Source organism: Peromyscus eremicus, chromosome 8b (genome assembly GCF_949786415.1).
Source record: "Peromyscus eremicus chromosome 8b, PerEre_H2_v1, whole genome shotgun sequence".
Classification (NCBI taxonomy): Eukaryota; Metazoa; Chordata; class Mammalia; order Rodentia; family Cricetidae; genus Peromyscus; species Peromyscus eremicus.
The window spans coordinates 44,506,017-44,521,792 of NC_081424.1; the positions used below are offsets into that span (position 1 = coordinate 44,506,017).

Genomic DNA, 15,776 nt, shown 5'->3' on the forward strand with positions numbered 1-15,776 from the left:
ACTCACCACGGAGCAGTAGTGTTTGCTATTACTTAGAAATAAGTAAGCCACAGGGTAAGTGAGGATTTTGCTTACCCAGTCTGAAATTATATATATTTTTAAAATGTTTATTTCCATAATAGATCTGTTATGTTGCCCCAATTGAAAGAATTCTGCATTCCCAATTTTCCTGTCTTCCTATAGCACAGTTTCCAATTAATTCTTCACTAACATAAGATCTATCCTTTCTGCTCTGTTTTATGTCTAATTCTCAGAGTTTCTTTAATTTCTTTTCACATACAGGTTTACCTCAAGTACTTTCACCAAGGTCTATAGCTAACAGCATTGTTTCTACAGAAAAAACAAGAGTAATTGTATCCCTTTTGTTATATGCCCTATTTTTTTTTATAACTTAATCATATTTTTTGGAAGCACAAAGCTATTATTATTACTATTTGTTTGTAGGACATTTTAAAAATTATAGTAGCACTTTATATTATTTACTTACCATTGCTGTTTGAGGTCCACCCCTGTGTTACGTTCATTTCCTGTTTTCCTGGGGTAAATCTTTCAGGCTTTTTGTGTATTTTGTGAAGAATTTGTTATGGTAAAGTCAATGTTAAAATGTTTGTATCTCATTGAAAATGAACATTTTTATTTTTTGAATAAGAGTTTAATTGGGTATTGACTTTAGCCCTGGCAGTAGATTTACTTCAATTCTGAAGATCACACCTTATTACTTTCTGATGCCTACTATACTTATGAATTTGAGATAGTTCTTCATTCCAAGTAATTTGACCTCCTGTTATATAAATAGGTAAATATGTGTCTAATATGTATGTATATATGATTGACCTGCATTTTTGTTTAGTATGCTCAGCCTCAATTACCACCTCCTTACCTCGTATTCATTTTTAAAAAATGGTTAAGCCTGGATCTGAAAACTCATTTTTGTCAGTTCAGCATATTTTACAGGCACCTCTTTAACATTCTAATCTCTTTATCCACCCCATTCCCACGTTCTAACCACCTCATCTTTCTGGAAATTGTAGTATGGCTGTTATGTTCAATCTATTCACATCTCTACTTCACATTTTCTGTTTCTTTCTATGTAAACACCAGCTTCTAAAATCTACCTTCCAACAGCCCCCTAGAGCAGTAGAGCATCTACTCTTTATGCTATTTTATTATAACTACTTGAACTTCTTACATTTTTACTACTAACATTTTTTAAAATGTCTGTTCACATCTGAATTTTTGTTTAATACTTTCTCAATCTCACTGCCCCTCCTTCACCTTTTCTGGGAATTCTAATTGCACTCATTTTAAAGGCTTTTAAATTTACCACTTTCTCTTCCTCTGGGTTTGATGCCTTTCTTTTGAGGCACTGACTGCTCCTAGCTGTACATGTTATGCTTTGCTCTGTCGTTTTTGTTCGTCTCTTGAGCTGTTCTTAGGTCATGCACTTTATTCCTGCTGTGTGGTTGCTCTAGTTTTCTGGACTGATCAGGCTCCTAACCTACTGCTGAAGCCAGTTGATCCACACTCACAAGAGGACATAGAGTCGTTACAGTGCTGAATAACACCTAATCAGTGCTGAATAATACTTAATCAGTTGGCAAATAGCTGCTTTTTGGAGCTACCCAAAGAATGTTCCTCTTCTTTTGAGCCCTAGTCTCTCTGCAGAAACCCAAGACCTTGCTACAACATAGCCAATGGACCAGCAGAGGCCCCTAGCACTCTGTTGCAACATAAGAACAGTCCTTTCTGATGAATGGGCACACTGACCACGTTTTAAAGTTTTGCCACAACACTACCTCTTCCCAAATCTTAATGCTAGAATCTTGAGTTCTCTGCCACATGGGAAATACTATCCCTGGTGTCATACCCCTAGTGGAAGTCTGTCTCCATTCAAGTTGCCCAGCCTGTCGTACCACAAACTACAGGGAGTGCAATACCAGATTCAGTTCAAGGCTAAGAATGTACAAATGACTCAACCCTTTGTTCCTTTTTGACACCTCCTGCTCTCTTCCTGGCACTTACGGGGTAGCTAGATGTGCAGATCGTCAAGCTCCACTTACCACTGTTTGAATTCATTTTCCAGTGGGTATTTATGCACGGCACCATTTCATCCCACAACTCACCACAGCAAATTCTTTCTGTAATCGGTCCACTGACCGTTCTCAATCACTGAGCACACTTCCTCATGCTTGCTGCTTGCTCTCTCTTCTGCAGGGCTACCTTTCATGGTTTAATATTTCTACTGTGGGAGCCAGCTCTTCACGCAGTTATCTGTTGGGCTTTTGTTGCTGTTATTGTTCTGCTGTTATTTTTTGTATTTTTAGTATCCTATTCTGAACATTTGAAATAGTCAGAGTTTAGGTTATAAATCTCCATTGCCTTGTAATAAGTTTTTGAAAAATGTTTCCATCAAATGCATCTATATTTGAATTCTTGGTACAGCTTGTGATTTTAATGATGTGATGTCATGTACTACTATTTGGGTGTATTGCTAGATAAATTAAGTAACTGTGAATGAGTTTTAGTTTTTGATATTACGGATTTGAATTTTCCAAAACTTGGCAACATGTTTTTCTAGTACTACAAGTTCCTAAATCTTCCTTTATTGTAGAACGATCAAGCGCACTTGCTGCTCTTGCAGAGAACCAGGGTTCTGTTCCCAACACCTGCATGGTGACTCACAACTAACTATAACTCCAGTTCCAGGAGATCCATTGCCCTCTTCTGACTTCCACAGGCACCAGGCATATGGTACACATACATTCACTCTGGTAAAACACTCATACAATTACAATTTTAAAAACATACAGCACACTTTAAAAATTATTTTCTTCTCAGAAATGATGAAACCAGGCACAAGGTCCTTTGAATACTTGAAAGGATCACATCCATACTAGAGCAGTTGCTTGATTCTGCCAGCCGACTTCAAAGTCACACACACTGTGCAGAGGATTTAATGAGCAGCCTTTCAAGAAGACTATTTGAAGTCCTCAGTATGTTTGACCTTGGGCTGTACTTGAACATTATTTGTCACGTTTGCCTAACACTACAAGTGATCCCATAGACTAGTTTGACACCATTCAATGCAATCTTTTTAAGTAATATTCAATGTAATTGAAATACATTTGATGTGTTCCAAGGAAAGGCAGCCAGTTAATTACAAAGCTTAAGAGCTTGAAGAGGAAGCATTGACTTATGTGTGACATACTGAAGAGATAAACAAATATTAGAAGAGCCTTATTTCTTAAAAAATGAAATCTTCCTTTTAAAAAGAGCCTTTAAGACTGTTAACTCCAGAGCCAGGTGTGGTGGCACACAACCTTTAATCCAGGTGGATCTCTGTGAGTTTGAGGTCAGCCTGGTCTACAGAGGGAGTTTCAGGACAGCCAGGACGACATAGAGAGACCCTGTTCCAAAATAAGACTGTTAACCTTCTAAGTTAGGTAACCCTATCTCTGCTTTTTTGATACAGTCATCATTTCTTTTAACCCATAGGCTGTAGCAGCACCAATAGAACATAATGTCGTAAAAACCTGTCCTTTGCCTAGATTTCTCTATTAATAGTTTGGAATTTTCTATTTTTCCTGAAAATGTATTCTTTGCCTCCTCACCTCTTATATATTCTGACATGCTAATTAGGGATATTCTTTAACAATGAGTATGTCCCAAGACTTTATTTTCTAACCAGATAGCTGACTGAGATTTAAAACAGAAACAAAACAGAAAACCTGTAAAGAATGGGGAACTCGGAATCCCAAAATGAAGAATTGAAGACGACAGAGTCCTCTCAAGCAAGTCTCGGCGGCAGTGTCACACAATCTTTCGCTTTAACACATGTGGGGAAAGGTCCCCAGCACAAGTGAGAAAGGGAGCATTTCAACTTCTGCCAGCAGGCACGAAGGGGACTGCTCTAGGAGACACTGGCAGAGACTGCTGGGACACAGCAGGCAGAAATGCAGATTCTTCAACCGGAAGTGTGAACAGTGGTCAGGCAGGGATAAGGAAACTGACCTCACCACTGAGCATTGCAATGGGAACTTCTGCAGGAAGTTCTGGTCATCCACTGGCTCACGGTTGCTGTGGGGAGGGACCTGTTACCACCCAGGCAGAATTTGGCTGTCCCCAGAGTATAACGTTGGCCAAGCATTTCCTCTAAAATGACCTGGCTTGAATCTGAACTATTCTTGCTTCTCAGAGGGTTCCGGTGAAAGCACAGCTCTGCAAACCTTCGTTTGGAATAGCCTTGGCAGAGGCCAACCTAGATTCCCAGTTCTCCCGAGGAAAAGGGTGCACGGTACCATCAGCCAGCTGAAAGGGTGCTCAGAAAGTACTTACCGAGGGATCTAGGGTGCCCAAGTCCATAAAGTGTGAGGCCCAGACCAACCCAGGGAACATCAGAGTAATCCTGTGGGACAAAGCCTAGGAAAGGCCCTGCTAGCTAATTCATGGGACACAGAGAAAGCGTCTGGGAACCAGTCTATTTTGAGCCTCTGTGGGTGCTTGTGAGGTCCCACTCCCTCCACAATGAAGTCATTCCATTTCCCTTGGGGCTTCCACACGTACCAGGCAGGGTGGGGCCTAGAAGGAGACAGAAATTAGGAGACAAATTAGGAGACAGAAAAAAAAAATGTGTGCAAGATTTATAGCAACAATGAGACCTACCATAGTTTTGTTTATGAAAATAAAAAGCTGCCAGGTGGTGGTGGCGGCGCACGCCTTTAGTCCCAGCACTCGGGAGGCAGAGGCAGGCGGATCTCTGTGAGTTCAAGGCCAGCCTGGGCTACAGAGTGAGTTCCAGGAAAGGTGTCAAAAGCTACACAGAGAAACTGTCTCGGAAAAACCAACAAATAAATAAATAAAACAAATTAAAAAGCTTTTGAAAACAAAACCTACAATAATTTGAAATTCCAAATTATTGATGCTTAGTTAACTAAAACATATAATAGAAAAATTATGCAATCATTAAAATAATAAGCAAAAAATACATAAGCAATTATGGGCACAGGACTTATATAAGAATAGACTGAAAATATATGTAGAGTGATTTTTTTTTAATGAAAGATTACAATTTTCACTTTGATCTGATGGTGATAAACAATGTGGTGCTTCACAGTTTTAACAGTTTTTTGAATATCAAAATAAGGATCACTTTGTACTTTTGCTAATACAGAAACCAAAATCGTGTTTGTGGGGATATTCCAAAATCTATCATTCTTGTAAGACATTCTCCTTGAGCATGAATCATATTTTAGTTATTTTATGTTCATGTGAAACTGGGGAGTGCTCTGTATACACCAATTTTTGAATGTCCTGTATTAGTCAGTAGGGACAGCTGTTTAAAATTTGCTTGTGCACTAACCTATTTGGGGGTTCTTTCTGACTCTGGAATTGTCACCTGTCGCTAGTATCTGACAAGTGTGCCCAATACACTCTTTACGATCATTCAGTTTAATGTTATGCAATTCATTCACTATTTATTTCAGAGATTTTAACTAAGACTCTTCCACTCTCCTTTTCTCAAGTCTTTACCCTTTTGGCAGCAATGTGCCTCCCGGTTCTGTTGAACAGAAGAAAGGAAAGTTCCCGATCTGGCCAGAGTGGAGTGAGGCGGACATAAATGCCGAGAAGTGGGATACAGGCAAAGGAGGGAAAGAGAAGGACAAGACGGCCAAGAGCCCCCTCTTTGTGAGTAGGCGGGGCCGAGGCTGCAGGTGGGCAGCGGCGGCTTTTCAGGTTGGATTTTGCAGTCCTGGAGAGGGAGGCCGGGGTCTCAGGCATGCTAGACAAGTTCTGCCCCGAGCTGCACCCCAGCTCATTCATAGTGGGATACACCTGTCAGCATGAGTTTGCATTCCTCCTCCTCTCTAATCTCTGTTCCAAAAGGAAAGCTTTTCTTTTCCTGTGATCCCTTCTCCCACCTTGTTTTCCCAAGCCTTTATCCTGGGAAAATGGCGGCGGGGGTAGGTAGGGGTGTGGGGGGAATACAATGGAGTGCTTATGAAATACAAGGAAAAATGAGAGCTAAGTGAGCTGTGTTTGGCAACTGGTTTTGGACAGTAAGGAACCCAGGGTTTAACTCCTTAGCAAAAGTCCCATGGTATCTGCTTTGGCATCTGATGTTCAGCCTTTGACTAACCATGAGATGCTACAAAATGAAACAGACACTTGGCTACTGTTCCAGTCTCTCTGTTTTCCTCTCGTCTTCCACACAGACTAGTTTTTGTCTGAATAGCACAGATACATCCTAAAATCTAATCTGCATTTTTTTTTCATCACAGGACAAAGGCGTTTCCTTTAGTGTCCGCTGTCAGAGTTTTCAAGCGTTGCCCCTCCCTCCCTGAAGTTTCTCCACACTTAGGATTGACTCATGAAGTTGCTTCACAGCGCCATTGCTTCACTGTGACTTTGCCCCATCTAGCCTGCTGCTGTAAAATTCGAAAGATGCACACACTAACAGAGACACACAGCTACACACAAGCAAGCACCAGATCCCCACATGTTTTAAATGGCTGCTAATCATCTCAATATTTTGTTTTTATTTGAACTCAGATGGTTCACAAGCCCTTTGAATCAAAAGGTACAGTCATTTTAGGTATGGTGCCAAGAATGCATTGCCTAACACATTGCTAATTTGGACATTAAGGTACTAATAAAGTCAGTAACTAATTACCTTTACTAAATACCTTTTGTGAACCAGTCACTGAGATTCTGCATTGTGTTCAGAGAATTTAAATTTTAATATTTACCATTTCAGAATGCTCTATGCAAATAAAAACAGGATAGGCCAATCTGACCATTCTGGTCATCTTGGATGTATTTCAAAAAAAATTGTGATTATGGATATTTTTAAGTGAATCTCACCAATAGTCCACAATCAAATTTCATTCAACAAGCAAGGTTCTGTCAAGGACATATGCCATTCTTTTAGAAATTCTTTTAGATTTTTTTTCTTTTATTGAAAAATAGAATTTTTTTTCACACCATGTGTCCTGATTATGGTTTCCTCTCATCCCACTCATCCCATTTCCTCCCCATTTCCTGTCTGGATCCACTCAGGTTCTGGCTCTCATTAGAAAACAAGCATGCTTCTATGAAATAATATTAAAATATAATGTAATAAGATACAACAAAAACGAATACATCAGATTTGGACAAAACAAGCAGAAGGGAAAGAGCCCAATAAAAAGCACAAGAAATCAATAGCCACTCATTCCACTCCCAGGAATAAGATAAAGCTGGGCAGTGGTAGCGCACACCTTTAATCCCAGCACTAGGAAGGCAGGTAGATCTCTGTGAGTTTGAGGCCAGCCTGGTCTACAGAGCGAGTTCCAGGACAGCCAGGGCTACACAAAGAAAAACAAACAAACAAAAAAAAAAATGTAAAAAGAGGAAAAGCCCTCACAGGGCATTGTAAGTCAAGGAAATTCCTCCTAAGTTGCCTTTGAGTTTGGTTTCTGTTGGCTACCGCTGAGCATGCAGCCCATTCTTAAGAGTAGTTTGTTTCCCCAGTAAGATTCCCTTGGAAGAATCTAGATTTTCATTTGCAAGTGGTTATCAACTAGAGATGGTTTCTGGGATTGGGGCACGTGTCCACTTCTTTTAGCTCTACGGCACCATGTGGTGCATACCCACACAGGCCCTGTGCATGCTGCCTCTGTCTCTGTGAGTTCATATGGTCTTTGGTGGTGTTGATTTAGAACGCCTTGTGCTTAGAGTTGAGTGTTCCAGGTCTCTCACTCTCTGCATAATGTCTGGCTGTGGATCTCTGTATTTGTGCCCATCTGCTGCAGGAGGAAGTTTCTCTGATGATGGTTGAGATAGACATTGATCCATAAGTATAGAAAAATGTTATTAGGAATCATTTCACTGCTTTTTTTTTTTTTTTTTTGAATAGTAGTATTTAGTTTTACACTGGGTTCCTGGACTTTCTAGTCTTAGGTTCTTGATCACCTAAGCAGTGTGGGTATGGGTTCCATCTTGTGGAGTGGTCCTTAATGCATATCAGATATTGGTTGATTGCTCCCACAAACCTTGTGCCACTATTGCCCTAGCATATCTTGCAGGCAAGACACCATGGAAGATCAAAAGGTTTGTGGCTAAGTTGGTATGTGTGGAGAGTACTTTCCTGTACCAAAGATCCTGGCATGTTTGGCCATTCTTGAGGGTGTAAGATAGGATCTCAAAGTAGCTTTGATTTGTATTTCTTTGATGGCTAAGGATGTTGAACATTTCTTTATGAGTTTCTTGGCCATTTCAGTTTCTCTTTTGAGAGTTTTCTGTTTTCCCCTCCTTTCTGTATTCATATTATTTGTTCTTTTTGTAGTGTCCCAGATTTCCTGGATGTTGTGCTGCAGGGTTTGTTTTTTTGTTTTAGATTTAACATTTCCTTTGACCATAGTATCCATTTCTTCTATAGTGTCTTTGGTGACTGAAATTCTCTCTTCCATCTCTTGTATTCTGTTGGCTAGGCTTGCCTCTGAGGTTCCTGTGTGAGTTCCGAAATTTTTTATTTTCAGATTTCTTTAGTTTGGGTTTTCTTTATTGATTCTGTTTCTCTTTTAGGTCTTGACCTGTTTTGTTCATTTCTGTCTACCATTTGATTGTGCGTCCATAGATTTCTTTGAGGGATTTATTCATTTCCTCTTTAAGGACCTCCATCATCTTCATAAAGTCTATTTTAAGGTCTTTGTCTTGTGCTTCATCTATGTTGGAATACTCAGGGCCTACTATAGGGTGACTGGGCTCTAGTAGAGACATATTGTTCTGGCTGTTATTAATTGTGTTTTTATGATGGTGTCTAAGCACGTAGGTCTTGGAAGACTGTAATTCTAGGTGCAGATATCTGGTTTTCTCTACGCTGAGTAATGTTTTGTTCCTTGGTTTCTGTTTCCCCTGGTTCTTAGAAGAATGTCATAGGGTATTGCCTGGTAGGAAATTCTGGGATTCTGATAGATTGACCACTGAGGGTAAAATGTGTTTCTAAGTATCGGGAGTGACACTTAGGAGTGGGGATGACCTAGGAGGAGGGACTGAGTGATCCACAGGAGGGAGGAAAGCAGAGTATTCCACCAGGATCTGCTTATAGGAATAGAGGCAGAAAGCAGAGGTCACAACAGGTGATCTGCTGGACAGCTGGGCATGAGACTTGTGGGTTGGATTTGGAGGACTGGGGGATAAACATATGCAGTTAGCCTAGTTCTTCCCTGGCCATTTTGAATTTCATTCTTCAAATATCCCACAAGGCCTTTCTGAAGACAAACATACACACATTGCTCTACAAATGCTTCTATATTGATCTGACATTTGCATTAGTTGGCTTTTATTAAGATTGAATTTTTATTATAATAAAGCCACATAAAAAAGTTCAATTTAATATTTAATTTTTTTCTTTCATCTAGCACTTTTTTGAAGACCCTGAAGGAAAGATTGAATTACCACCATCATTGAAAGTCTTTACCTGGAAACGTCCGCAAGATTTTATATTTAGCAGAGTAAGAATTTTTTTCACTATTGAATGAAACACTTATTACCTACAAGGATGAAATATCTTAGTGACCAAAGTTTGCATTCTTCAAGTAATTTTGCAGTTTTTCCTGTGATTTACCACAAAAGTTATTGCTTTTTAGCCTCTAACTCAGAAATTAATATTTGTCAGTATATTTTAATAATTCATTTGTGGGTGGGACTATGGAGATGGCTCCATTGGTCAGGTGCTTTCTGCGCAAGCATGAGGGTGTGGGTTCATGTGGCAGCATGTGGCTTGTGACCACAGCACTGGGGATGGATACACAGGCTAACCTCTGGGGCTCACTAGCCAACCAGCCCAGCTGAATTAATGCATTTCAGGTAAAAGCAAAACCCCGACACAAAATCCAGAGTGGACAATGACTGAGGAAGACATCCAAGGTTGCTCTCTGCTCTCTACACATCCCACCCAGGCATCACAGCACACATATATGGACACGCACATGTGCACATGTGCACACACACACACACACACACACACACACACACACATAACATTTCTTGTATAGATTTCAAAGATATTACTGTGGTTTGGTCTAGAGGCTTGATTTTTTTTTACTTCTATCCAAAATGTCAAATTATAGTCAAAAATGTTGCACAAAGTTATTTATTTGTGACTAGTGGATTTGCTCCACACTGTGTCTCAGTGTGAAATCATAGGATGTGAAGGTCTCTTCCCTCCATTGTTTATTAGAATTAATTTTCCGGTCCAAGAGATTTGCACTTGGGTTCCCATCTTCCAGGGATCCTCTAAGCATTTTCTGAAGCCTGTCTCCATTTCTAGACTCCATGCTCAGTCAGTTGAATCAAACCTTTGTGGAGACACCTTCATATCAAACAGCTCTCACATACTTTCGAACGTTAGTCCAACACCTTAATAGCCACATTAATTTGAGTGTATTTCTTGTCTGCAGGGTTTTAATTATCACTAATGCTTTTCTCCTTGCTAAATTTCTTATTGTTTTCATTGAATGCGTTGAACACCAGTAGGGTAAATTAATTAGTACCAGTCAAATAGTTTGTAATGGAGCCAATTCTTGTGTGCATTTGTAGTCTATTGAGTCTCTGTTTCCACACAAAGTAGTTTCTGTCTTTCAAAGTGTTAGCCTTCATCAGTGTTGGTACTAATGCAGGGAAATGTAGTTCAGTCCTCTTACTAATTGAAAGGTAGTTGTATCTACATCCAAAGCAATTTAGTAAAACAACAGTGTCTTTTGAATGCTTCTATGACATTTCAAATAAGTCCATTATGCACAAAACATGCTTCAAAAACAGTTTTAATATCGAGCAACATTGACGTGAATATAAATTCTCTGCTGCTCACATAATGCAATTGACTTTGATAGGTCTTTAATAAATCTTGTTCTGCTTACTATAAATTCATCATTGATGTTCTGTGCAAAAAAATGGTCTTATAAATTGAATAAATAGATGTTTTAAGAACAATTTCCTCTACTTTTTAGTAGACAGTGGGTCTAAGAGTTATATTTGTACTAAAAATAAATCCAGTCTTCCCTGAAACCTCTCCATCTCTATGCATCATAACAGGCCATCAGCCTGCACACCGTCTCTGGTCCTCCACAGAGGTTTCTCTTAATAGATCATTCTAGAATGGGGCCCAGAGTTTCCAGAACTGAAGGTCTATTTGAGGAAATCCCTAAAATAAGAGTTTCAAGATTTGATGTATAGACTCACAATAAAAATCATTAAGTATACTCTAAGGTTAAAGCAAACAGAAAAAATCCCATACAATAATGACCTTCTTGTATGAGAGTTGGTCTACAACACCTTCCTTCCCTCCAACTGTTTCATGAAGCTAATCTCATTTTCTTTCTTTTATAAATTGCAACATTTCACTCTTCCCTTTCCTCACCCAAACATGTCCACACACCTCACTTTTTATTAGTTGCTGTTACATGCATATATGTATGTGTGTGTGTGTGTATATATATATATTCCTAAATATAACCTGCTGAGTCGTATAATGCTGCTCCTATGTATACTTTTCAGTGAAATTGTTTAAGAAAGGGCAGATTGCCCTGACCCCACTTCCTCCCCTTGGGAGCCACATTTGCCTGTAAATGAATGGCTGTTCCCTACTCTTGGTAGCAGGATTTTTTTCACAACACCAAAAGGGGGCCCTCTTTCCTGCTGAGAAGGGGTCCTGATGTGTACAAATAGTTAGATTCCTCTGGAGGAATGGCCTTGTGTGATTTTTTATAAGATCAAAGCTTACGTGTAAAAATCCTGCACCTGGTACAATGTAATCTCAGACTTTGACTTTAAAGACCTTATCCTGCTTTTCCTGGCTGCCAAGAGTATTCCCAGGCACTAGGCTGCTCTGCATCAGTCTGCTAGAGGACTCAATATATTTGTTATTGGCTTATTAAAGTGTGGTGATCTGAAACATTCAGGAGTAGATTATATCACTCAGGACTTTTGGTATTAGATAACCAGTTAATGTGCTCTTCCCTGGAGAGAACTACTTCTCCCACAAAACTGTCTTCTAATAAGTTAGGTTTCTTTTACCTTTTTAAAAAAAACAAATCTCTATGTCTACATTTTTAATTTCAGCCTCCTGTAGTTGTGAAAAACGAAATCACATTTGACTTGTTTTCAGCAAATGAACATTTACTCTGCAGTGAGGTAAGTTAGGCCACAGGGCCCACTGCCCATTTGAGGACCGTCTTCTAGGCCTGTCTACAGAAACAGCTCCTGGACAGCCATCAGCAACTCACTCTTGTTCACTTTTAAGTCATGATACAACTGAGTGGGATTTTTATTTTTTATTTTTCCAACTTCTTTGATGTATAACTGTCAATTAAAAATTGTATCTATTTATGTATTTATAAAATATAATTTTAGTGATTCAGTATATCAATATATTGATACTTTTTTCTGTAGCTCAGAAATCAAAATGATAAATATACCGTATGTAAATTTTATTGTTACTCTTAGAAACATTTTTATCGTATTTCACTTAAAACTGTAGTACCCATCATTTAAAAAAAAAATAACCTATCAATACTAGTGGCTTTTGTTGTTTTGTGTTCAGCTTATGAGGTGGATTATCAGTGAAATCTACGCTGTGTGGAAGATATTCAATGGAGGGATTCTGAACAATTACTACAAAGGAAATTCAGGAGAGCTTCCTAGTCTGCTCTGGAAGCCCTGGGAACACATATATTCTCTCTGCAAGGCCGTGAAGGGCCACATGCCTTTGTTTAACGCATATGGGAAGTATGTTGTGAAGCTTTACTGGATGGTAAGTCATTCAAGCTCCTGTGCCTTTGAATTCATCTGTTCTTCCTATTAAAATAAGAAATGAGAATAAAAAAAAAAACCCACAGTATTTAGTTCAAGTAGGCAATCTCAGATTTTCTCTATGAAGGTTCGCCTTCTATGGGATGCTGGTAGGAGTGTGACTGGGCAGCCAGATTGAATGTGGGGTTCATTGATTTCCAGTGAGTCTTCATTAGTCTCAGCCAAACAGCAGCTTGTAGGGGTACTGCTCAGCGGGCAAGCACTGCAACTCAGGGATTTCCATGTGGGTTAGTTTTACCAGCGTGCTATAGATTAATGACTACTTCTTCTTCCAGTTGATAGAAGTCTGTTGTCTCTCAGCGAGGGAAGAACGTCTGTCTGCCTCTTTCTAAGCAAACCCAAGCTGGGAGGGTCCATCCACACCAGTGTGTGCATGCATTACCATGGGTAAAGAGCTTGAGTAGATTCTTTCTGACAGGTAGCTGTACTCCTTCCCACCCCACACCCCCGTTCTTGTCCATTTCCAGACACAAACCATTTATGTTTTGATCTTGAAAAATCTCTTCCAGTTCTCATGCAGTACTCATACTTGTCTATCCTTTGCAAAGATTTGGAAAACATGATCCTAAAAACACTTGGCTCCCTTCTGCTGATTCAGTGTGATGTGCAGCAGACACGGTTTTGCCCTCCGTTGCTCTTCCTCCCCTCGCTCATTCTTTCTCTGCCATTATGTTTTCTTTTCACTCCAAAATCGATTTCCTTTCTCTGCCTTTTTCTTTTCTTTTCTTTCTTTTTTTTTTTTTTTTTTTTTTTTTTTTTTTTTTTTTTTTTTGGTTTTTCGAGACAGGGTTTCTCTGTGTAGCTTTGCGCCTTTTCCTGGAACTCACTTGGTAGTCCAGGCTGGCCTCGAACTCATAGAGATCCGCCTGGCTCTGCCTCCCGAGTGCTGGGATTAAAGGCATCCGCCACCACCGCCCGGCTCTTTCTCTGCCTTTTTACTGAGATTCTTTTCCTTCTTTTCTCAGGTCCCTCAGAGCCTTTTCCATCATGACTTCTAGGAGGCAACCCATTTTCTCGGAGCCTCTAATATTTCAAATTCTGATTAAAAAAAAAAAAAACCCTCTTTAGTGATGCAGGCCTGTTGTCCCCCAAACTTAAGAGGCTAAAGCTGGAGGTCCTGAAGTTCAAGGCCTGTCTGGACTACAGATTAGGTGCAAGGCTAACATGGGCAAATTTCCCAAAATAAAAAGTTAAAACCGTCAATCAGTCAATCAGTCAATCAAACAGACAAACAAACCCAACGAAGCATACAGTTAAATGGTGGAGTGCATGCCTAACTAATGTTCTGGGTCCAATCCCCAGTACGGGAACATCAAGTAAGTAATTAATTGTGATTTTCATACCAGGATATTATTTCTCAGCAAAGTATTCATATCACATTCAGCCTGGATTCTTAGCTAGTTGCACAAGGTTCTTTGATGTACCAGGTCACACTGAGAACAGTGCATAAAGGAGAGAGGTTGGTTTCCTCTTCCATCTGGCCATAATGACAGGACACAGGGACACACGGCGTCTTTCCAAGTTCTTCCTAATTTCCATATTGCTTTGGCTCCCAAGAGGAGAGAGAGAAGCAATTTAGCTATTGTTCCCCACTTGAAATACAGCCCATTGTGGGCAGCCTCCCTCTGTCTCTGCTTTCATCTGCCTCTGATAAACAGATAACACATACATGGAGACCAATAATGCTCTCCCCCAGTTGTTACCAATGTATTTATGTGAAAAGTGTTTTTGTTGTTATTCCTCACTGAGCTTTATATTTTCATTCACGTCATGTAATTTAGAGTTTCTTGGACTGTGAGGTACAGCAAAATTCCAGCACAAACATGTGGGGACTTTAAATCCCTGCTTCCCATGCTCCACCCCTCTCCTTGACCAGCTGAATCCACCTGGGAGCTGAGGCTGCAATATTGCTTTGTTTTCTGCTGTGTTGTTTTTGAGACTGAGTCTCATTTGCACTGGCTGGCCTTGAACTCACAATGTAGGATGGCCTTGGACTGTCCTGTCCTCATCTCCCATCTACTAGAATAGCTGCGTCAGCCATCAAGCAACACCTACAATCCTGCTTTTAAAATAAATTCTCAATGATATTTTTATTAATTAAACTTAATGAACAGTGCACTCAAAATATTAACCAATGACAAATGCTTTTTCTATTACTCAGTTACTATATTTCCCCAAAGAAATTCTACATTTAAATTTTATTATTATTATATATGCTTCTAGTGGGCAAATTCAAATACTACTAACATATTCTGTTGCACAAATCCTAATTGGTCTTATAATAAAAACCTGGAGCCAGATATTGGGGTAAATGCTGAAAGATCAGAGTAAACAAGCCAAAGCCAACCTCACCTTACCACTTCTACAGGCAAAAGGGGAAGATCTTGTCTCCATGAATCCTCAGACTGAATGCCCCTGAGTCCTCAGCCTAAAGAGACTGAGTTCTTGTCTCCTCCTTGTTGGTTATAAGGCAGTGCTCATGGCTGGCAGCTGCCTGCAGCGGCCATGCTGATGAAAGAGAACACTGGATGTTGCGGTGGCAGAAGAATCATGAGCCATGATTACCTTTCTAGAGCTTTATTGGGGGGGGAGAGAGCGAGAGAGAGAGAGAGAGAGAGAGAGAGAGAGAGAGAGAGAGAGAGAGAGAGAGAGACCATGTGGAGGACAGAGGGAATACGGAGAGAGAGAGAATACGAAAAGAGGGAGCACAGAGAGGGCATGCCCGCTTTTTAGGCTGAGACACCATCGCAGGCTGGTGACGTAATAAAGACATAATCCTTACATTCCTGCCTTATATGTCTTTCTCCACCCAGCCTTATAACTTCCTGTCTCAACCTTTCTAGTCCTGGGATTATGGCATGTGTGCTTCCCAAATACTGGGAGCAAAGGCATGAGATCCCAAGTGCTGGGATTCCAGATGTGTGTCA

The 15,776-nt window shown here is 40.0% G+C and overlaps 1 protein-coding gene across 8 annotated transcripts in view; it reads left to right on the forward strand.

The window, feature by feature from the left end:
• Adgb (androglobin) overlaps nucleotides 1–15,776 on the forward strand; it is a 141,336-nt gene that overhangs the window by 13,938 nt on the left and 111,622 nt on the right. For 7 of the 8 annotated variants that reach the window (XM_059272755.1, XM_059272748.1, XM_059272754.1 and 4 more), the window contains exons 2-5: nucleotides 5,523–5,685; nucleotides 9,399–9,491; nucleotides 12,100–12,171; nucleotides 12,581–12,790. In XM_059272755.1, coding sequence (XP_059128738.1) covers nucleotides 5,523–5,685; nucleotides 9,399–9,491; nucleotides 12,100–12,171; nucleotides 12,581–12,790 — 538 coding nt within the window. The remainder of the gene's footprint in view (nucleotides 1–5,522; nucleotides 5,686–9,398; nucleotides 9,492–12,099; nucleotides 12,172–12,580; nucleotides 12,791–15,776) is intronic. The other variant, XM_059272749.1, reaches the window with a different exon arrangement.